Genomic DNA, 25,415 nt, shown 5'->3' with positions numbered 1-25,415 from the left:
AGAAAAAAGTCTGGAAAACTATATGTGAGACAGACAGACAGATAGACAGACAGAAAGGTGGAGATGAAACCTATATAGTCCCTTGCCATTGAACGGTAGGGGACTAATGAATGGATGATTGATTGATTGATTGATTGATTGAATGAATGACATGCCAACACATAAAACAGCTATTCAATGTTAAAGGTAAGCAAGTACAAGTGTATTATGAATGAATGCGTAAGGTCAGAAAAAATTACAGCATGATCAACCATAGCTTGTATATAAAAAAACCATGGTTAATTCTATATTTTACACAATAAAAACAGTGTGGGCAAAGACAAAACATGAGGTCAGCCAAGATAACTAAAAATTGTCAACAAAATCTACATGATCTACTGAATAATGAAGAATAGAAAAAGCATTTATTAATTCTATACTTTACATAATAAAAACAGTGAAAGCAACAACAAAAAAACCCAAAATGAGGTCAAAGAAAACTTCTCAGTCGAGATGAGTGGAAATTGCTCGCGAAATGATCTACGCACAGTGCTTAATGATCTGGGCAGAGCGCCATGTTAAAGCCTGGGAGACAAGATCTTAATGGAGTCGAAACCTGCCTAACAGTTGTAGAACAAGTTTTTTTCTCTCGCTCTCCCTCTGCACGCCGCTGAGCCATGAAATGTTGAAAACGATTTACAGACAGAGAGCCAGAAAAGAATTTCTGATGCTATCAGCCACTGATCAGCAGGGATGCTGCACGCTCTGGCTAGGATCACAGGCGATAAATGTGCCATGATTAAAACAGATAATTACTAGACAATGACACAGGTGTGAAGTGATGGACAGAATAGACATATATACCGTGTTGTGTTGTGTTGTGTGTGTGTGTGTGTGTGTGTGTGTGTGTGTGTGTGTGTGTGTGTGTGTGTGTGTGTGTGTGTGTGTGTGTGCGTGTGCGCGCTTTTAATACAGGTAACTATTGGTCTCGGTGGTGTCGTGAAGCCGCCGTGACTGGAGGCTAGTAGGTTCTCGGTTCTCATCTCAGTACTGGCTGTTGTTATAGATCACAAGCGATAATGTGCCATGATTAAAACAGATAATTACAATGACACAGGTGTGAAGTGAAGTATAGACAATATAGGATGTATGTAAAGTATCAGCCAAAACTATACTGTTTTGTATGAAGAATACAGAAAATGTTTGGGCAAACAAAAGAAGAAAACCCAGAAACGTCAACTGTCGAGATGATTCAAAATCCTGAATTGTGGATAAATCAGAAAACTTTCATTTCTGTAACATTCATTTTTCTCTCCAAAAATGTGCAATAACATTCATGCTGGGTGGGGTTTTGTTGTTTTTTTCTCTCAAAAATGTGCTTAAACTTCTACAAAAAATATCCTTACATTTGGTACCAGCAAAAATGGACTTCAGACACACAAAAAAAAAACATGCCACTCGTTATTTTGGATCACCGGGGAAACATGTGCATGTTTATAGTGAGTTGTCAGGCCCACAACAGATGCTGTTTGACATTTTAAAAACATCTCTGGCAAAACATTCTTTATACCTAGTGGAAACAAATACACGGCCACCAGCCAGCCGAAACTGGAAACCGAAATTTGCTGTTCCAACATATTGCTCATAAATCCATGTTTAAATCAATACATTTTCTCTGTATGTTCCTCCCGTCATTGGGTGCCAAACAAGACATGGTGAAATTCTGTTTCCTGCTCTCCGTAATGGTATTCATGAAATGTTTATATAATGCAATATTAGCGTGTAGGAATGAAAGAAAGAAAGACATGTTTTATTTAAAGACGCACTCAACACATTTTATTTACGGTTATATGGCGTCAGACATATGGTTAAGGACAACACAGATATTGAGAGAGGAAACCCGCTGTCGCCACTTCATGGGCTATTCTTTCTGATTAGCAGCAAGGGATCTTTTATATGCACAATCCCACAGACAGGCTAGTACATACCACGCCCTTTGATATACCAGTCGTGATGCACTGGCTGTAACGAGAAACAGCCCAATGGGTCCACCGACAGGGATCGATCCCACAGAGACCGCGCCTCGAGTGAACGCTGTACCACTGGGCTAGCATGTAAGAAGTCCTACGAATAACAACTAGAATACACACATGTTCATGTATGTAGTAATAATAATAAATGAACACATGTGAACATTTAAGAAAAATATGTGAACATGTACGCAAGAAAAAAACATGGAAAAATGCATGTGCATGCATGTCACAAAAATAAATAACAAAATAAATGGCATGAAAATAAAGAAATGCTTGTTTAACAACAACTCCACACATTTTAAAACTACAGCTATTTGGTGTTTTAACTTATAACTTTTACCGTATAGCAAAAACGGACTCTGACATTTTAAAAGACCATCCAACATACATACATGCGTAACATTAAAAATTAATTTTCTTAGAAAATATTTGCTATATATATGATTCACATGAAGATATGGCCACCTACAGGATACACACATGCATGAAAACAGATGTTCTGGGCAACTACAGTGTATGCGTGTGCACACGTAATTTATTAATATTATACACGGTCAATTAAGCTCAACCAGGCAACATTTCCGTAGCTTAAACACTTTCAGTAACCCGACCCACTATTTTAGCATTACGACTAAATTGGAAGACATTTTCTTTATTATTTTTGTATTAATATTACTGTACTGTGAAAAACAAAATTGAAGAGGTACTAAAAAACATAAATAGGTCATGATGATTTTATACAGGAGTCGTTTACCGTACATTAAACATTTATTTCTCTCCTGGCACCAAATACATTATTTTTGGATGAATAAAACCAGCTATTACTGTTGTAGCTACAAATGACAAATACCACACAGAGTGGAGAAATATCTTTTCCTTTTTACTGTTGTGAACTACTTATATTTGTACATTTATTTTATATACCGGCACTATTGGGTTGAAAGGTACGCAAGCTGTAAAACACTTAAGAAGATAAATGAGTGTGTTGAACCATTTGTTCATGTATGTATCTAGGTATATGTACTACCTGTATGGGGGGTAGGGGGGAATGTTACCCTAGAAAAGCCACATACCAAGCATAGTTCCAACAGAGCTGATACTCAGAATCCAGCCCAGTTAGCAGAGCATTGACCTGAAGTACTTTAGGTCATAGGATCAAACCCCCACAGTGGACTCATTTGGTTTTTGGCTCAACCAATGACCCATGACTGGTATATCAGTGATAGAAATAAGCAGAATTTTTCACTAGTTTACCGGACAAGTACATCTAGAAATTTATTTGTCTGTCAATATTTTCACTTGTCCACCAGATACAAACATCTAGAAATTTACTTGTCCGCCAATATTTTCACTTGTCCAAATAATTGGTTTGTTTTATTTAAGTACAAGGATAATGTTTTTGAATGCTCAACATGAAACCGTGTTATAAATGTTTACTTGTCCACTGGACAATCATTGAGGTACATTTTGCTTGTCCCAGCAGATTATCATTTGTCAGGACAAATGGACAAGTGTTTATTTCGAACACTGTATATAATAACCTGTCTGATAACAGGTAGGGTGGGGGGGGGGGGGGGGGGGGAGTTAAAAAAAACACAATTGGAATGAAAACATGAAATGTCTTATCCAGTTTGAGAAAAAAAGGGCACTTCTAACTAATTAGGACTCTTTCGCATTGCTCCCAATGGCTATTGCCCCTCCCCACTCACCCCAATCCCTCCCTTCTTTATTAAGGTTAGGAACACACTTTGTAATTCCATATGTTAAGTGCATGTATTGATATCAGTGTAAAAATAAACACATCTTTTACCAAACTATTCTTTCTAATTCTACAAGCACACCAACACACAACAACCGTACAAAAAAAGAGGCCAGGAAATAAATACTGGTACCAAGACCCTTTCACAGTGATAGCTTTTACACCACAAAGACAAAATCTTATCAACTATCTTTTCGCTTTAAATCTTTCTCAACTGCTCTGCACACAACATGGTTTCGCCACGGGACGCCATGGAAACAAGACATCTCTTTTCCACAGCCAGGAATGTTCTGCTGCTTTCATGTTTTTGTTCTGGAGCACAAACAAAACATATGCAGTGAAATCGGACCCGGGGTAAGTAGGAACTTGTAGGAACTTTTCTCCAGGGTCTGGCTCTAGTACTGGGATCATGTGTGGTGGCTTCAAACTGCCCGCAGCGACACTTGAATCTACTTATTGATCACTTACACAGAGGTTTATCACCTACCTGGCCACTGCTTTCTACTCTTTCCATCTCCTGACCAGTATCAAAATACTTTGCCATACTTTAACTAACAGAAATGTGATACTCATTTGAAAATAAAAGCTGAAGTTGATCTTTAAAAAACTGAAACCTCTTTTCTATACTTAAATAAAGGTAGTTTTTCAGTATTTCATACCAAAACCAATCTACTTTGTGAAAATCAGTTTACACAATAAAGCTGGAATCGGATAAAAGGCAGAAAAAATCATATTGATAAAATTTAACACACAAAATGGCCACAATATTTAATCTTTGGCTAACAAAACATTCTTTAAATGGACATACCCTAGTTTTTAAAACACTAAGGCATATATTTGACTATTGTAGCCATTTTTTATAACTGAAATCATACTTCACTTAGATTTTATTGTTTAGATTATCAATTTCCGTACATTCAAAGTGTTTTTGGTAATCTTGGTGTTTTAGTATCACAAAATGCATTTCTCATATTTTTAAAAATGCACGTGCGTCTTAGAAGTAACAGTTATGGAGTCGAGTGTTAGTCTATTTTAGAGAGTATTTCACCATTTTAAAGTCACAGATTCATGTTTTACTCAATTGCAACATTATCCAAATGTGTTACCATTCATGTTTTACTCAATTGCAACATTATCCAAATGTGTTACAGGTTTGTAGATTAACTAAACGTAGTGTTAATTTTCACGGGTTGAAACTAGGGTCTGTTCCTTTAAACTGAACACATTATAATAATTGTCCAGGAAATACTCTACATATCTAAAAATTAGCTAAAAAAAACTAATTTGTTCCAGTGTTAGCCCGTGGCTGTTCGTGTTTGTTTGTTTGTTTTGTTTAACGATACCACTAGAGCACATTGATTAATTAATCATTGGCTATTGGGATATCAAACATTTGGTAATTGACATATAACTACATTTGTAGTTGTTAGTAGCCTATGTGGAAGCAACAGTTTTTCCTCTAACCATTTTGACCAAGGAAAAGAAAGGAATGTTTGTTCATTGACACCTCAGCACATTTTAAATGATAAAATTATAGCTCAGGTCTTACTGAACTAAAAAAACCCATTAAAAAAACCCACATTGTAATACAGGGCACACACTGGAATACATTTTGGTTTAGCCCATTTTCCGATATAGTACAATATGTCCTTGAAAATGATTAAAATGTGGTTATTTTAAGGAACATTTTATTAGCCAAAGACTAAATGTCACAGCCACTTTGTATAAAAATGAGCAAATGGGTAATTTGGCAAATATACAGGGTAAGCCCTGCATTATCTGCACAACCATCTTACAGTTCCGCCCTATCTTCAACAGCAACAAAAGCCAAGTACTGCGCTAACAAAATTAACATTCTCTTTACTCCATCAGGTTGTTAACCAATAGGAATGTGCAGTCATTTGTTACCTCGCCTGTCGAATACAGGGGTGTTATAACTGCCGTATTTCATGTGAATCTCATAAACCTGACAAACAGAACAGTGCTTCCAAAGTCAAAAGAGATTTTTAACCCCCACAAGACATTCAAGTATGCACCCTACAGACATATTTTTGTTTTTGTTTTTTTAATCTTGGTATCAAAAAAAGAAAAAAGATAAGCATGACGAATATAAAGAATGTATCATATACTTAATGACACTAATAACAAAGTATTTTTGTTTTCATTGCCCAGAAGGCAACTGCTTTTCTTTTGGGTATAAATCAAAATTCCATTTACCTTTCTTTTTTCCTTTTTTCTTTTGTTTTGTGGGTGTAATTGAATAAATATTTTTAAAATGAAATTTCATTAACAAAAAATTGAATTAATTTATAATATATTACCAAAGAAAAATTAACTCTTAATTATACTGATAAAGATATTGTGCCATCGGGTACAATTAATAATTTTATTTTTTAAAAGACCACAAATTAATTATGCACCTGTTAATTAATGTCAAACGAACGTCAAATATTTCCGCAGTTAATCACCGAACTTGAATGCCCCTCCAACTCTACAAGACATGGCATGGAGCCTTGCAACCATGGCAACACCAAACACAAGATGTCTACCACTCTTGATTTCTAATAAGCGGCTGGGCTTCTTTATTGTCGCCGTTGTTAATATTTGCAGTTGATGAAAACCGTCTTTATTCTCACAAGTGATTGAGACAGCTTAACAATGCTGCATGACTGTACTAGCAGGGTATTCCAGTACTGTGTGGCTGGGGTATATCGTATTATACTGCTGTTATTATACCTGGCGACATTCTCTCTCCTGGTGTTGCAAGAAGTGCAGGGGACAATATTTCAATATTTTGGTAACCATGCATGGCCAAGATTTTTCAAGCTATGTTAGGGCTACGATATCGTAAAACTGTCGTAGGTTATGGCATGCATCATTGTGGAAAATAAATAAATAAATAAATATTAAAGTTTGTTTTGTTTAACACCACTGGAGCACATTGATTATAAATAAATAATTTTAATAAAGTAAAACAAAATAAAACAAAACACTGGTTGATAGACTAACTTAATACAAATTATGACAAGACTAGTAAATTATGGTTGGTATTAATTGGCACAGCAGACTAATATTGAGATATTTTCAATTTCTGCGCTGTAAAAGAGTAGCCTATGTGGCGACAGTGGGTTTCCTCTAAAAAAACACAGTGTCAGAATGACCACGTTTGACGTCCAATAGCCAATGATAAGATAAAAAATCAATGTGCTCTAGTGGCATCGTTAAATAAAACAAACTTTACAGTCTTTTCCTTTCCTGCCCTGCCCTCAATATTTTCAAACATATCAACTCTCCCCAATCTTTTCTTTTCATGACATTTTTTTCTTTAGAAAATAGCTGAAGCACCTGCCCTATATTCCATCCACTCTTTACCTCAATCACTGCACACACACACACCAAGCTTTTCAAGAAACAAATATTTTTGCTAAATTTAAACAAAGCCTGGAATAGTTTTTAGCATACTCTACATTTTGTGACACCTCCGTCAGCATGGAAGCCTTGGTTGTGTGTGGACAGTAGAGTTACACACACACACTGACAACAATGGGGCCATGTGTGCCAAAATTCAGCCAGCGGTCTGTCAACACCACTGGTCAATACTGACCACTAGTGACCATGACTCTGGCTGCTGACCAGTCAAGTAAATAAACCATTTTTACATTGATCAGTGACTTTGAGATGATCACTGATTTTAAGATTTCAGTAGAAACAAATATTTAAATCAGTATGTTTAAAATTAACATTATTGTTCCTACAAATTGGATATGATATTAATTGACCTGTATTAAGAAGCCACTAGTCATAATAAGACATTGAGTGATACTACTAGTCAGGTGGCTGCTTCACAAAGGTTTGATAATGTTCAATGGTATATGAATAAATTAACTAGAATTATGTTAATGTTTATTTTGTTAACACCACCACTAGAGCAGATTGATTTATTAATAATTGGCACAATTCATAACTTCAAGTCTTCATTAGAAACCCACTACGGTACATTTTTTTCATAAGCAGAAAAGGATTTTTTTTATTTCACTTTTCCACAAGCAGGACAGTGCATACCATTAGCCTTTGATATATGTCATATGGCACTGGTTGGGACGTGGAAAAACACAGATAATACATACAGGTCCACCGACAGGATTCGATCCTATGACCTCAAACACCTCAGGCAAGGGCTTTACCAACTCTGCTAACTCCCATGCTCAACTAGAATACGTTCAGTAGAATACAGCCTATTAATACATGTACCATCTGGTGATGCTAATTAATGTTACATTACTAACAACATAAAACCTTTAAGCTGTAATTTATATTCTCATACGAGTTAACAATAATGATATCTCTGATACAGCTCATCAGCCAATCCGATGCAATAATAGACTAATACTGACCAATCAGAAGCATCGAAGCACCAAAGGCTGACTGACCATCAACCAATCAAAAGCATTAACACACCAACACCTGTGGTTCAAAGGCCATAATAATTAATATGTAATAATGGTGATGTAACAGAGAAATCATAGCATTTCCTTTGTTCTCAGTAATAATGTTTCTGGTACCAATATCTCAACAACTCGTTAGAAGTTATATCTACATGAGTTTAATTATGGTGTATTTTATTTTACAGCATACTGGTATTTTAAAAATAACTTGCCTAAACATTATGGATACACTGTATACAAAGTGTATTATAATGTGATCATTATGTACAATCACTGAATACATATACAGAACTTCACATACGTTGTTTTCGCTTCCTATTTATTGCACGAGTTTATTTTGCACAAGAATATATATACCACGAGACCACAAAGCAGTTGAGTGGTATGTTCTTTCGAAAAATAAACGATTGCAATAAATAGGAAGCGAAAACAACATATGTGAAGTTCTGTATTTATTACATACCTTCTTTTATGTTTTACAAAAATGGTTTTTAATTTAACGTCATAACAACACTTTGTTAAATCTATGATCAAAACTCCTTTTATGAATTCATTTAACATTAAGAATCATATTCTGTGGCAGCCTTGTGTAATGTTTCAAATAAGTTATGATGTCATTTGTAAATCATATAAGTAAATAAAAGGCACTAACTGCTATAAAAACAAAATGGAATTCCCCATTTAAAAGTTCCGGTCCAGATTGCACATATGTGCAATACAGAATAGATTTATTACACGGTTTCAAAAGGCCTTTATCACTATAGTAAGATTGAACAGGTATGTAATAAAAAGTATTATAATGTAATCATTAAGTGTATAATCGCTGAATACAAAATGTTATAATGTGATCTCATTTTGTAAAATGTATTACTTAATAAACTGTACCACTACCAGTTTACCTTTTTGGGATATTTATGTAAATCCTTTGCATTCTAGCTAATTTTTGTATAATCCAAATTGCATTAGTCGAATGAATAGATATATATGCATGGATGGATGAATAGATAGATGGATGGATGAATGGATGAACAAACAAACATTTTGTAATTTTTTAGATATAATCTTAGAGAGGAAATCGCTACATTTTTCCATTAGTAGCAAGGGATCTTTTACATGCACTATCATACAGACAGGATAGCACATACCACAGAACTAGAATAACCAGAAACATGTTGCATTAGCCCAAAATGAAAATTCAATTTTTAAAAGTTATAAATAATTATAATGTATAAGTTAATGGTCAAAAACCAAGATGAGCCATTAACAGCAGAAATATTTTAAACTTGTTAAAATCTAGGGACCGCAGCTTTAACCTGTGCTTACATTAATTAGCCTAAATTGTCACCCATGTTGATGTGGCCGATTTCTGAAAGCACTCAGTGTCTGGACAGTTGATTTGCACACGACATATCACTTATCCCCGTACTGGAATGAAACCATGCAGCCTGCCACTGAGGCCAACACAAGACTCCAAGTGTCGCAGGTATATGAATATTGATTGCCACGGCCCTCGAAACAAACGGCCCACTTTAAGCGGAGAGAATCAATCGAAGTGTATCCAACTTCCTGGCATCTAAACAGGAAGAACTTGGCAGGTAATGAAAACTCTGCACTTTTAGCGAGTGATTTTTCGAAAACATATGATAAACAAGATGGCTGACTGAAAAGTGAAAGAGAATGTGTGTGTGTGTGTGTGTGTGTGTGTGGGGGGGGGGGGGTAATGTGTGATGGGGGGAGGGGGACAAATACCGACTTAATTTTTGTTTTCAGCTATACTTGTGTACTTGTGATTCTGTAAAGTAAACATTTTGAACAAGATGTTCCAACATAAACATATATGATAAACAAGATGGCTGACTGAAAGTGAAAAAAGAATGGGGATAAGGGGGTATTATCTGATATCATATTAATATTGACAGCTTTTTTCCCCAGCTATACTTGTGATTTTCTACACTAAACATTACAAACAAGATGCAGGGCTTCTAGATTATGGTAGCCCCACTCCCACGGCTAGTGATATTCAGTGTTGGGCTAGTAAATAACTACTATAACTAGCCCAACAGCTAGTGAAAAAAACCCTTGTCAAATGCTGCATTTAAGTCTTGTTTTGTAAATATGAATATCCTGCCCTCTCTTTCCACCCCAATCTAAGGGGTTTTAAGCTCTATCTTCCTCTTTAGGTGACATATCTGATTATTACTATTAATAACATTTTATTTATTTAAAGTTGGGCAAGTGAATGTTTAATCATGGCTAGTAAATTTTTTAAATCACTGATCCCATGGCTAGTGGATTTTTATAAAATTCTAGAAGGGCTGAAGATGGCATCTAAACAGGAGAAACTTGGCAGGTAATGAAAACTACATAATCAGTGACTGTTTTTTCTAAACATATGATAAACAAGATGGCTGACTGAAAAGAGAATGAGAATGGTGGTTAGGTTGGGGGGTGGGGGATTATCTGATATGACATTAATATTGACTTAGGCTTTCTTTTCGGTCATATTTTTAATGTTATCAGTGTGTACACAATATACACAAATCAGAATCTAATAGATTATGTCACTATTCAATAGAAAATTATATGAACTACTAAAATATAGTGGGTTTTCTCTCTAAGACTGCATGTCGAAATTACCATATGTTTGACATCCAATAGCCGATGATTAATAAATCAATGTGCTGGTGTCGTTAAAAAACTAAAACTACATCACTATTCAAGATATTTAACTGTTTATTTTTTCCTTTTAGCCAAAAAGCTATTTTAATGCAGGATTTTCAATTTCTTTATTGGAAATGAAAACATATGTAATGTAATCTGCTTTTGACAACAACTTGACAAAGGATTTTTTTTTTCTTCTGGTTTTAACTTTATTTTATTACAAAGTTAACCTACAAGGTTAAGGCCTTTTCATAGGGAGTCATAGACCCCTCATATAGACCCCTCGCTCAGCCCTACGGCTAAATAAATTTAAAGATATAGAAAGAAAGAAATGGTTTATTTAACACATTTTATTTACGGTTATATGGCGTCGGGTAAAGATATAGTTATGAGTAAACTACATGACTACACATGACTGACAGTTCGTCCAACAAATGATGCTTAGATGTGACCTCAGTAACCTTTTTGATTAACTCCCTCCATTAGGAATTAACAACACGTCAAAACTCAGTGTCTCATGAAATTTAAATCTCTGTCTTTGACTTGCCCCCTTGGCAATCAGCATCAGTTGATTATTGATTTCTATTTTGTCAACTATCATTCAATAATCAGTTAATTGCTGATTACTATTTTGTTGACTGTCATTCAGTACTGTAGCTTTCACCACATCATCCGATTCCTTATTTAAAACTATACATTATTAAATTGGCAATGTCTTTTAATAATTATTCAAAACTTCATAATTTATCAACATAAATTTATCATTTACTGTACTGACATCTTTAATGATCAATATTAATTAATTACTGATTTTAAATTATCTACAGGTAACTTTACATATACAGGTATCCCAATTCCCAAATTTTTTAAACCTATAGTTATTAAAATCCATCAACATTTATCAATTACTGACATCTTCAATACTCAACATTAATTAGTTAATTATGACTAAACAATGTAACATTAATTACCAAATCTCACAATTCCCATTTATTTTTATTTTTTCCCAGCTAGTCATTAAAAACCTTCTCACGGCCACATTCTCCATTCAGAACTCCTTAATCAGGACTAAATCCTATTCCACGGAGAATTTCCTAGCCGTGCGGTCTGGATGGACTAATTCGTCAATTATCGTGGTAAACTAACCGAAAGTAAATGATATCTGTCGCGAGCGGGTTCTTTGGCCTGTGTATGTGTGTGTGTGTGTGTATGTGTGTGTGTGAATCGTACGCCGTCTGTCGCCGATGAAGCCTGTCATATTCATGGGAGTTGATCAACTTTACAACGCCTTTGTGAGCTAAATCTATTGCAAATGCTTCGTTAGACAATACCTATGGCTATTTCCAGACCCATAATTTTGTGTGTGTTCCAAAGGACAATTCCAATTTATAACCTAGTTCATTATATTATGTGTGTGTGTGTGTGTGTGTGTGTGTGTGTGTGTGTGTGTGTGTGTGTGTGAAAGAGAGAGAGAGAGAGAGAGAGAGAGAGAGAGAGAGAGAGAGAGAGAGAGAGAGAGAGAGAGAGAGAGAGAGAGAGAGAGAGAGAGAGAGAGAGAGAGAGAGAGACAGAGACAGAGACAGAGAGACAGACAGACACAGCAGGCAGGTAGACAGACAGACAGACAGACAGACAGACAGACAGACAGACACAGACACAGACAGAGAGAGAGAGAGAGAGAGAGAGAGAGAAAGAGAGAGAGAAAGAGAGAAAGACAGACAGAGAGTGGGGGGGGGGGGCTCCAAATTAATTTTATGGGGCAGGAAGCCATCTTTGCTTCACAAATTTTAAATTAGAAGTAAAACCTCGAAATTGAGGAGCAGTTCTAGACCACAGGTATTGATATCAATTCTCTAGATGTATAATGAAGAACGTATGTCAGATTTTGTTGCATATATGTTTTGCTTACATGTGCTCAAGAACAAAAACTTTAAATAATACAGCTGAATATGATAAGAATGCAAGTTAAGCTGCTTATGGACTGCCTTATAAATGCGAAAACATATATTCTGTATTTTGAGTGACAATTGCCTCTTGTTTTCCATCAATTTCGGGTCTCGAGTGGACACATACATGTTGTGAGATGGAAAAAATTTGGCTTGTATTTTGAAAAAAGAAAGAAAAAAAGAAATGTCTTACGATGATGTGTGTGCCCAGAAAAATGAACTTGAACCCACATGTGTCAAAACTGAATATGATGCACTGACCCTCTCTCACTGAATATCAAATTAATGTAATATATCCCATCCCCTTTGCCTAAATATTTAATATCCAACAGTCGACATTAATTTTTTTGGTGCTGGGGTGTCATTAACCATTCATTCCATGCAAAGCCCAGATGCTCCAACAACAAGTTGATGTAAACATCATCTGACAACCAATTACAAAATGAATTCAGCGAGATAATCTTCCCTGTATACAGGTATCTAAATGTATCTTCTCTCTCTCTCACCTATATCCTTCGTTTTATACCACAATGATTTATGCAGGTAAACGGAGAATGCAACACCGGGAGATACAATTTCCAATTACCATCTGAAAAGAGGAATCTTGTGTGGTATTAAGCTGATGTAACAATCTGCTTATCGCACTATCAAAAAGCCATCTTAGTTGAGCCGAGAGACTGTCATATAATCACTGGGATGTTGTGACAAATCTGATACCCTTTGATACCCGTTGTCGTAACGCAATCCGCTGTCACAGATCTTATAGAGACTAATAGTTTATGACAAAAAAAAATAATATGGCTCGCCAAAGGTTTAACACTGTAGAGTATATTTCTTTCTTCTTCTTTTTTTTCAACACTTTTTTTTATTAAGTAAGTTCAGTGATGGGATTCATAAATCTACAAAGGATGTGATAGATGTAATTTTATCGTGCTAGTAGGAGGGCAGATTAAAAAAAAAAATTGTTATGCAACTTTCAGTGAATCATATCACCATAGAAATTACAACTAACTTATAAGTAACTTTCATTGAAGGGTCTTAAGTTATATAAATACCAACACAGAAGAAGCCTAGTTCTGAATAATAACATGTGTATTATGTTGGTAGGGCTGAATATGGCTAGCTCTGGGTGAGTGAAACAGTTCACCAAATTATCTATCAAACTTCGAAAATTGCATAATGTCTAATTTTTAAAAAGAAAAAAGCAATGCCCAAATAAATACCAACAGCATTATTTTCTCTAATAGTAATTAATACATTTACTGGTGAAACAAATGGGATATGGAAGACTGTGTACCTGGAGGATAATAAACAAGTCACCAGTTATTATAAAATGTATGTCATGTGTGGATTAATTATACTTATCACACATAAAAAACAACAACCCCCCCCCCCCAAACTTGAGCTCTTGCCCCTCCCTAGTGACTGTTTCTGAACCTGGCCTAAGCAATGGGTGATGGGTTGTTTTTCTCTTGATGAAATACCGATGCCAGCTCCCCCTGGTGATTGTGATTTGCATTTATTATCTCTCCCCTGAGAAAGCTCAGATTATAGCGGCTGAAAACAAATTTGATGGAATTAGATAAGATTCAGAAACAGCACCACTGTAAGACCGGACTGCGAATTCAGCACTATTCAGAAACAGCACCACTGTAAGACCGGACTGCAAATTCAGCAGGATTCAGAAACAGCACCACTGTAAGACCGGACTGCGAATTCAGCACTTATTCAGAAACAGCACCACTGTAAGACCGGACTGCGAATTCAGCAGGATTCAGAAACAGCACCACTGTAAGACCAGACTGCGAATTCAGCAGAATTCAGAAACAGCACCACTGTAAGATCGGACTGCGAATTCAGCACTATTCAAAAACAGCACCACTGTCAGACTGGACTGCGAATTCAGCACTATTCAAAAACAGCACCACTGTCAGACTGGACTGCGAATTCAGCACTATTCAGAAACAGCACCACTGTAAGACTGGACTGCAAATTCAGCAGGATTCAGAAACAGCAGCATTGTAAGACTGGACTGTGAATTCAGCACTATTCAGAAACAGCACTGTTGGATCCTGTGAGATCAGACTGAATTCAGCAGGATTCAGAAACAGCACTGCAGGATCCTGTCAGATCAGACTGAATTCAGCAGGATTCCAAGCTTCAGCAAATCCCACATTTTTTATTCAGAAGATTAAGATTATGAGAAGGAATCCCCAGATATTTAGATTTCTCGTTCCAGCCAGTGCACGACTGGTACAACAAAGGTTGTCTATGGGATGGTGCATATAAAAGATCCCTTGCTGCTAATCGAAAAGAGTAGCTCATGAAGTGGTGACAGCGGGTTTCCTCGCTACACTACACAATATAGGGCACGAAATAAGTTATAAAAATTGTATAGCAATTTTTGCTATGCAAATTGAGTTTTGCATATCAAACCACAAATTGTGTGTAGCATTTTTCCAGAATTGTATTTTTTTTTATCGGACTGTCATTTGATGCACCAATTTGCAATTTTCCACCTTTATCTAGTATAATTGTTTAAACATCAAAGTATTTTTAAAAGTTCCTAATGAGGAAAAAAAAAATAAACAAACTAACTTTAACTTTGTAACAGCAAATGTTAACTGTTACCAGAATGCTGATCCACAGTATTAGGTCTGCGTTACCGACACTCGATGCCACAGTCCTAACATTCAGTTAAGACTACATTACATCTATGTATTTAGAGAACTAAATCTGGTCTTGTATATATCATGTGTTGTCTTCTTATATTTCCTTCCAGTTCCACCAGTATATTTCAAATTCTCTGAACTTTAATCTCTGTTGTCATGCCTTTATGCACAGTTTAAGTATGGTGATGGTGCATTTAGCAGCAATAAAAAACACACTGCTAACAATCTGTCGTCCTGGCAACAGTAAGTGTCGTGTTTAATACCCACATTGCCCTGTCTCGGCTCAGTTTCAAACAGCTTAATGGAAGTGAAGTTTCTACAACTTCATTTTATGTACAAAGAAAGGAAAGTTTTGTTTAATGACACCACTAGAGCACACTGATTAAATTTATCAGTGTATTGGATGTCAAACATTTAATAAGTTTCACCATCCCACAGACACGATATTTTATGTAGTTTGTTTTGTTTAATGACACCACTAGAGCACATTGACTTATTGATCATCGGCTACTGGACATGTATAGTCTTTGAGAGGAAACCCACTACATTTTTCAATTATTTTCTATGCACCAACCCACAGACACAGACTATTTTCCATATATGACGTTGATGCAGACTGTACATTTTATAAAATATAAAATTTACAATGTTCAATTCATGTAATTTAAGTAACACTCATATTACTGATATAAATTAAAATTAAATGTACAGAACATAACTAGTGGGGGCAGCTGCCATATCCCCAACCAATTAAAAAAAAATCATGAACCTTTTTTTTTGGACTGTTTTTGAGTTTTAAGGTGCCATTTGTGTCTAGCTGGAAAAAAATATATTACTGTGTAACTGTAACAGAAAAATATTAACCTCCACTAAAGCAATTCGAACCAGAGACCCTCAATGTGAGAATTCAGCACTCCACCAACAGAGCTCCTCTCCTTCTCTCTCCCCTCCTCTCTCTGTCTGTCTGTCTGTCTGTCTGTCTCTCTCTCTCCCTCCAACAGCAAATCATTAGCCGATAACCTCAGTAAAGACTGAATTAAAGACTCCCACTCGAGATGCCAAACCACAGCCAATAAAACGGTAATACCATCATAATTACCATCATGATTACAGGCCATCGAAACTCCACGAGGAAATTGGAACAGATCATGGTTGTGGGTAAGTGCGACTGTAAGTCAGCTGATGAGGGGAACTCGGAGCAACCTTTAACCACAGACCCAGCTAATTTCTCCACCCAGTTATTGCATTGTGACATTTATACGGCAATCGGAGGTTATTCACACCTACTTGAGCCGAACCTAAGGGGACAGAGTTCCAATAAATTGGCCTGATATATACCTGGTGTTATGACAGGTGATGAAATGAACACCACTTCTTGTTTGTTTATTGTCGTCATAGCACAAGGTCAGTTTTCTTTTTACGATTACTACTTCCAACCGGAGACGTGATTTACAACATTTTCAAGCTGAACTTCCGTACTGCTAGACGGCATACATCATGTGAATGAAGTAAGATAAAAATAATGTAAATAATTTTAATGAAACTGGAAATGTGTAAAATAATCTTTATAATGATTGAAATACATGTGTAAATAATTTTAATTTTACTGATTACCCTGAAAGCTTATTAAAACCAAAATTTATTTTTTATCATGGCTGACATTTCAACATTCAACACTCATTTATACAGTATGCATACACTATTCTTCATCCATTTTCATTTTTTTCATTGTTGTGACAAACTGATCACCAATCCTCTTCCCCCATCTCCCAAACCCTCTCCCATTTCTGTCCTGCCTTTGCACTACTTTCTCTTAAATACAGTATAATGGTGTATGCATATTACCTAAACTATGTGATGTATACATGTAAATGCATTGTACTTGTATCACATCTAAGGACACCTAACAATGTATTCTAATGACTGTATTATTATCATGCAGCTAAATTGCCAACCTTGGAGCTGTGGCACTGGCTGTATCAAGTTGATGAATTCCAGAATACATTCGCCTGACAATGATTCTGTCAAGATTAGAAAATCAAAAATCAATACTATTCTAGTGGAACTGAGAACTGATTTGGACCACTGTAGGATGAGATAAGATGCTGGGACACAAATAGAAACATGTATCGTAACAAGGTACAATTTCCTACATATATATTCTGCAATCCCTCCTCTCCCCCACATCCAACCTCCATTTTCAAACCTGCAAATACCTCAATTGTAATCGAAATCTAGGAAAGTAAAAAATATACATCCGTCTTTATTTGCCTACAAGGTCACGTGTCGACATTTCTAATTACTACTTCTCGTGCCAAATGCTCTTCAATTTCCTATATATACTCTGCAATACCCCATCTCACCCACACCCGTCCCTCGTTTTCATACCTGCCAAACCTCAGTTAGTATTCAAAATCGAGGCAGGTAAAAAGACTAATATAATTTATAAATCCCTCTTTATTTGCGTACACGTTCGTGTGTTGATATTTCTAATTACTACCGCTCATGCCATCTCCCCCCTACCCCACATTTTCATTTACTTACGTCTTCTCCGTAACATCTCCCCTCTGCTCCTCCACCCCACCCCCTTTTTTCAAACCTGCAAATACCTCAATTGTAATCGAAATCTAGAAAGGTAAAAAATATAAATCCCTCTTTATTTGCCTACGAGGTCGTGTGTCGACATTTCTAATTACTACCGCTCATGCCTGGTCAGAGAGCTCGAGTATGTGAATACAGACAGCGAATCTCGAGTGGGTCTATCGAAGAATGCCTCGAAGAATGCCTCGGGTTAGTGACACGGATATGCCGCAATGGAGAACAACGCAACCAGTGTGTACGTATGGCGTAAGAGATGGTTCTTCAAACATTTACAAGCAGGGCCGAAATCTGTGCAAAACATTTTTTTTTTTAAAAGGGCTGGTTGCATAATACTTTTAAAACAGTCACTATCTGCATTACTTTGATCATAATATATTCCACATTATTCTGTTTTATTTTTTAAACAGAAATTTAAAAGTTGAACCCACACTATAAATGATACTGATTATAATTTTTAATATATAGAGGTTATTACCAGTGTTTTTCAGTATCGTCAATAATAATATTGTATATTATGAATAAAAATTGTATTATGCAAGCCTCTGGCGAGCATAATACATTATTTTTATTCATAATATATGATATTGACGATACTGAAATACATGAGGGTAATAATCTCTTTATCATATAAGCTCAAGCTTAATACAACGTGTTTTTGTAAACTGTACATGCAACTTTAATTCCAGTCTGCCATTACTAGATATTCAAATGACATAAGAATATGTGGCGCGGTGTATTTTTTAATGGAAATGACGTCATTTTGGATGTCCTTACATTAAAATAAAGTTATGCCTAATGTTTTTTGTTTTCTGAACGCTGGACAGCTTTCAGTGTCAAATTGCCATTGAAATGTTTTTATTTGATGACTATGAATGCATACGTCAATCATGGAGTGTCACCCAAGTACGTTTGCTTAAATGTCATTAAACCTAGTGCTGAGACCTCGACTAATTTACATCTAATTTGCAAAGTTATCAAATTCTTAAAGTATGTGATCTAAAAAAACATCACATACTTTGATTGCACTGAAAATGTAAGATATTATATGATAAATATATATATCTGATTAAATTTATAAATAATCAGCAATGAATGACACATTTAAAATATGTATCTTCTTTTAAATTAGTTGTTTTAATTTAAAGTAGATGATTTTTAGACAAAAACATTTTTTTTTTTTTTTTTTTTAAACCAGACAAAAGAATCTAAATATTTCCAAATTCAGAATACCAACGTAGGAGCCTAATTAAATTTGTTAATAAGATAATGAGGAAATAAGGAGGAAAAAAACAAGTTTTAACAATTCCGTGGGGAATCCTAACCTGATAAAGTGACGGGTAATTTAACCTGACAGCGTTTTTACACAATTTGGACTAATTCAATCGCCAAGTCTTGTTGGCCATGATGTGTGTCCCACTAACATGGATCCTGGTTCTAGCATTAAACAGATCCATGGCACTTTTCATGTTCCTGTCTAGGATAGAACTATACGGCAAAGTCAGAGGCTGTGCCCACGACAGTCATGCTTGAACAGTTCTGTGACAGGGCTAGCTCTGCCACTCGCCAAACAGATCCATGGCACTGTTCATGTTCATGTTCATGACAGAACTATACGGCAAAGTCAGAGGCTGTGCCCACGACAGTCATGCTTGAACAGTTTTCTGATGGAAGCGTGCTGAAATATTTCCCATATATACAAACCCGTGTTCATGTAAATATACCGAGGTGTAGGGTTGGTGTGTGTGTGTGGGGGGGGGGGGGGGGGGGGGGGAGTTGACATGTGAAGGGAGATGGGCATATGTGTGAAGAAGCAATTTTTCCTGCAATATATACAAAAACTATATAAAATATATGTCTTCCTTTTCAGTAAAAATGTTTTTAAACATTTTTAATATGAAAATTCACCAAACCTATCTTATCATTCTAGAACAGACTTCATATAATTATTGCTTTCTCAACACTGATTAAAATATCATGAAGCAATTTTATTTATGGTTAAACAGTAACTAAACATACCAAGATTACAATAAACCAGTGCAGCGATAATATTGCTAACCTCTTCATATATGTACAAAGCCACACTGCTTCAGCACACCAGTGGGCGACAGACGACCATTTTTATCACGTTAGATCATAGCATACCAGACAAATTATTTCACCTCTATCATAACAGCACATCTATCATCTATTCAACACTATACACTGAACCAATGAGTAATACTAATAGGGGCTATAATGGATTTTTTTTTAAAGATGTCACTTTAAAAAAAGAATTTTTTAAAGTTACTCGCTTGGAATACTATTTCTGAATGACTTTTTTTGACATTTTAGTGTGTGTATTCATGAGCACAAACTATTTTTATTTTTACATAAATTTAATACAGGACTCACCCTGTACTTTTCCACATTAGACAATTGCTAATTTTTACACAAAAGGGCTAAACATTTAGACTTTGACTAATAAAATTTTCCTTAAATTAACCACATTTTCAATAATTTTCAAGGAAATACTCTACATTTCTGAAAATTGGCTAAACCAAAATTTGTTCCAGTATGAGCACTGTAATAGTACACACTACTTTTGTAACAGACCGAAAAAAGGAAGGTAGGGCTCCCAACTTACAATTGTCAAAGCTGTGATACTTGTAAAGTAAATGGGCATTACCGGTGGCCTTTTTTACACACTGGATAAATATTACTGCCACTGGTAAAAAGTTAAAGTTTGTTTTGTTTGACGACACCACTAGAGCACATTGATATATTAATCATATGGATGTGAAATGTTTGGTTATTTTGACTCGTAGTCAATAGAGAAAACCTGCTACATTTTCTTAATGCAGCAAGTGATTTTGTGTATATACTTTCCCACAGACAGGAAAGCACAAACCACGGCCATTGACCAGTTGTGGTGCACTGGTTGGAACAAGAAAAAACAGTGCCACTGGTAGAAGGGATATTTTTTTAATTTGTGTTTATTTATTTTCAGAGTTACTGGTTTAAAATAGCTGTAGGCAATCTCAAACGTGCAATAGGTGAACATTTTAGTTTGTTTACTATGTAAAAAAATTGTTTTAAAATTGTCGTAGATAAGAAATTTTCATGTTCAAAATCTAAACATACAATCAGCACATTATTTATCTAGCCTTAAACGGGCCCCCATTGTGAAAAATGGATGATAAACTGAATGAACATGTGGAATAAATATCCAAAATGTATGTGTGTGTGCATAAAAGTACAACTATTCTGTTATCAAAATTCTGCACACATGGCAACACTTGTTCTCTTGGCCAGGGCACTCAAAGTTAAGTTATAGAAAGGCGGGCAACCTTTGCCACATGGACTTTGCAATAGGGTTTTGTTGGTATCAAAACACAAGTGTGTGGATGTCTGGTATGAAATAAAAACACATATGACACTCATCAGAGGTGTGCAATACATGAAGTGTTTAACTTCCATTAAAGGGCTGCAAGGGTCATATATATTTGGTGGTCCGTGGTTACATGTATACTTATAACAATTCAGTGTACCGGTATTGAGAAATAAATTTAAAAATTTTAATTATGTCATTCTGAAACTACAGTCTAAAAAACTGCTATTATATCAAGAAGCTCAAATCATAAATGTATCTATATGGAACAACTAAACAGAGAAATGGAAGTTAGACCCGTATTACTAGAAAAAACCCAAAAACTAAACCAAACATTAATTTATCTTACATGTACATGTGGTATATTGTACAACATTATAACCTAATTCATTAAATAATAATTTTGTATTTAATAATAAAAAGTACTATTTAGGGATACTTTGGGTATGGAATAACAAGTATATAACATAAAAGTTGGTTAGCATTCGGTAGATCTTAAATGGCAGAGGGGATTATTCTCTGGATTAAAACCAAAAGATTCATACTTTTTAAATAATTTATAATCTGAAATAGGTAACTACAGTGAAAACGTAGCTATTTATATATATGTACACTGCAATGGAACATTATCTTTCTCATACACTCATACATGTATTAATATTTACATAAACTTCTGGAGAACATTTCTGTAATTTTCATCTGCCCTTTATATAACTTTGCTTAAGCGTACATGTTTGAATACTAAACCCGCTGTAACTTTTTTCCGCTTTATTTTTACCCCAACTTCTAAAGAAAACTAACATGCACACAGAATTCTGTCTTTCAAAAACATTTCTTTTGGGAGAGAAAGAATGTTTTTCTGGCAGAGCCAATCAAAGCTCTGGGAATTCTGTACTGCTTGTTGTGGGATACGATACCAATAGGGCCAGCCTGAACAATGGGAGGTTTTGCATACAGTGTGCTTGATTTCGGATTAGCATAATCCGCATGAAAACCATTTCTTTCTTCCGTGCCCTGAGCAATGAGTTGTGTTTATTCAACAGGCTGGCTGTAGTTTGAAATAGCAGGCTGGGTTTCATGAACGGCCTATTGTGCAGAGAAATTGGAATAAGAAAAAATATATATATATACTAAAGACAATGAATAAACAAAAAAGAATTTATCAAATAAACTAATAATATAACAATGAAGGAATAAATTTAGAAATTTAAAGAAAGAAGAAAAACAATTCGTGACTTTATATTGTTCTGTGTTCTTGTTTAAAAGTTGAAGTGCAGGGCTCACCCATAGCGGCCAAATTAGACAATTGCTAATTTCTTTTATACAAAGTGGCTATAGCATTTTGTACTTGGCTAATGAAAATTTTGTTAAATTAGCTACTTTTTAATAAAAATATTTATCTAAATACTCTTACTAACTATTTATATCTGAACATTGTTATGTCCGTTTTAGTGGTCCCTATCATTGAAATACTGGTAGTTGAAAATTAATATATCTAGGAATAAAAGTTATTTGGATAAGTTTGCATTAAAGTGTTTACTATATTTAAATCCATTTTTGATTAGTTTAAAAAAAATTACAAAATAAAGGCTCTTGGGATTTGGCAAGTGGGATTTATTATTAAATATAACTTGCCAAATTTTACCCACGATTTTATTTAAATTATATAAACTACAGGGAATATTTTGTTCAGTACCATATCGCAGTTTGCTACATACGTTCTAGAGATCGCTACACAAGTTTGTTATATTAACTACTAGCTGCTAATCAATTGTTAAACTGATAGCAAATACTGCTAATCAAAATTTTGAAAACAAAATGTTCCCTATATAATACATGTACATATATAGTATACACATTATATAATATATGTGATATATCATAAACGTACATGTATTATATAAAATAAAAACTGATTATAAAAAATGAAAATTATTTTATTAGTTTCAGATTGAATGAGTTAATTTTAAAAAAAACTTTAAAAGAAATACATTAATATTACATTTTTTTTTAATCTGGGGAAAAATTCAATAGCTGAAAAAAAGAAGAAGCGATTTTCATTTCCAATCACATGGAACCGAATGGTTAAAAAAGAAACAACTGATAAATTGCCCCAGCTATTTTCAATTGGAAAGCAAATTGGATTGAATACTGTGTGTGTGTCCATCTCAACAAATTCTTGTTACTGCTTAATGAAAGTGCAAAATGGACAAGATTGATGTCGGATTGATGAATCGAATCTTGTTAAATCAAGTCTGTTGCAAAAAAACGTCCTTGTGGCTTTGTACGCTGTAATATAATTATACAAAGACTTACAATTTGTGTGCATTTTTTTTTTATAATTGTGTCATCTGGGAAATAATGTATTGGTGGATATTGAAATGTGTTATTTTCTAAAATTACTTTATTCAATAATAATAAATCATATATTTTAAAAAGATTTTCTTAATTCTAGTAAATATTATATTATATTATATTATATTATATTATATTATATGTCTAGTTCTACCACTGGTCAAATTCTTTTTTTTTTTAAATTGTCAAATTATATTTTAATTTAATAATAGTGAAATAATTTCATGAAATGATTGATATTTTGCTTTAAAAAAAATATAGCTTTCTTCAATTTCTTAAGTTTTAAGGATAATGTGGCAACATTTTCTGCACACAGAACTAGCTCTGAATGTTATGCAATATACTTTCCATGACACAAAATGATAAATAAATCATTTAACTTTTAAGTGGAAGTTTTGACTACTTAAGATCCATTAAAATTTTGTTGTTATAAATTCTTCATATTTTACTACATAAACACATGAATACAATGTTATGTATAGAATATAAAGTATTTAATATTAGACCATATATGATTATAGGGGTGAGGGGTCTTACCTAAAACAGTTTTGAAATATACAGCTTTAAAATTAATGACATCTTTGGGAGAAATACGTGTGGGTATCAATGTTGAATTTCATTTTGTTATATAAATAATAGAACAAAACAGAAGATACCAGCTACAGTAGTAAATCGTGAAGCTCGATTTTAACAAACCTCATTCATTGAAACATTCAACATAACAGTACAGTGCGTGAAAACGTAAACACACAGCTGTAGAAACTAATGCATTAGATAAAGAAACAAATCTGCAATCCTCAGTATGATGAATATTAATTCACGCCGCAACCCCTGGCAATAAATCCACGATATTTGATCGGCGAAGATCAAAGGCAAAAAAAAAAAACACAGGTAAAATCCACACGCAGGTACATCACCAATACTCGCACACATTATAATCCATCAATATAATTCCAACAAGTCGTGCTGCTTTTCCAAAACGTATAAACAAAAATCATCATCCATATCAGCGTCAAATGAGATACTCCGCCAATAACTGTGTATTCCACACAATCGCAAACCGACCGAAGATAAACCCATAACGAAAATACAAGTGGTCCCTTTTAGAGCGATAAATCCCGTGGAAAATGGTGTAAACAGACGATCGGCTCGGACAGAAATTCGCTTTTCCTGGCCGTCAGACGCCACTTTATATTTTTTACATACACACAACAGGAAAGCTAGATAAGAAACTCACCTTCCCGAGCGTGTGATAGTATTGCTGTATTAAGTAATCCACTAATTCCCAATAATATCGGGATCCACACCAGATTCCCCCTGCTCCGTGCGGCCATGTTTTCACTCTGATACTAACTGGTTCTCGCACATGCGCTGGCCACTGTTGGGGAAAAGGTGCTCATGAATATTTATGAGGCAAATACCTCTTGATTTCTCTCGCTTGAGGCGGCCAATCGCGTGACTGGGTTGGTACTGGTCAAACAGTAACTGCAAAGCGTGGTAGGTGTTATATTCGTACACAATTCTTAATCGGCGCTGTTTGCTTAGAAGCTAAAACTGTAATTGGATAAAACTCGGAATATCATGCATGCGTTGATGG

At 34.9% G+C, this 25,415-nt stretch overlaps 1 protein-coding gene across 3 annotated transcripts in view; it reads right to left on the bottom strand.

Annotated features, from left to right (window-relative positions):
- The window catches only part of LOC121390456 (ephrin type-B receptor 1-B-like), a 138,048-nt gene extending 112,894 nt beyond the window's left edge, over nucleotides 1-25,154 (bottom strand). For all 3 annotated transcript variants that reach the window (XM_041522275.1, XM_041522276.1, XM_041522277.1), the window contains exon 1: nucleotides 25,056-25,154. In XM_041522275.1, the coding sequence (XP_041378209.1) occupies nucleotides 25,056-25,152 (97 nt within the window). In that variant the 5' untranslated portion in view covers nucleotides 25,153-25,154. The remainder of the gene's footprint in view (nucleotides 1-25,055) is intronic.
- Between the last annotated feature and the right edge of the window lie 261 nt (nucleotides 25,155-25,415).

This window comes from Gigantopelta aegis, chromosome 15, assembly GCF_016097555.1.
Source record: "Gigantopelta aegis isolate Gae_Host chromosome 15, Gae_host_genome, whole genome shotgun sequence".
In the NCBI taxonomy this organism is placed as follows: Eukaryota; Metazoa; Mollusca; class Gastropoda; order Neomphalida; family Peltospiridae; genus Gigantopelta; species Gigantopelta aegis.
Note: the sequence above shows the minus strand (reverse complement) of the source record. Positions and strands in the feature narration are given on the sequence as shown.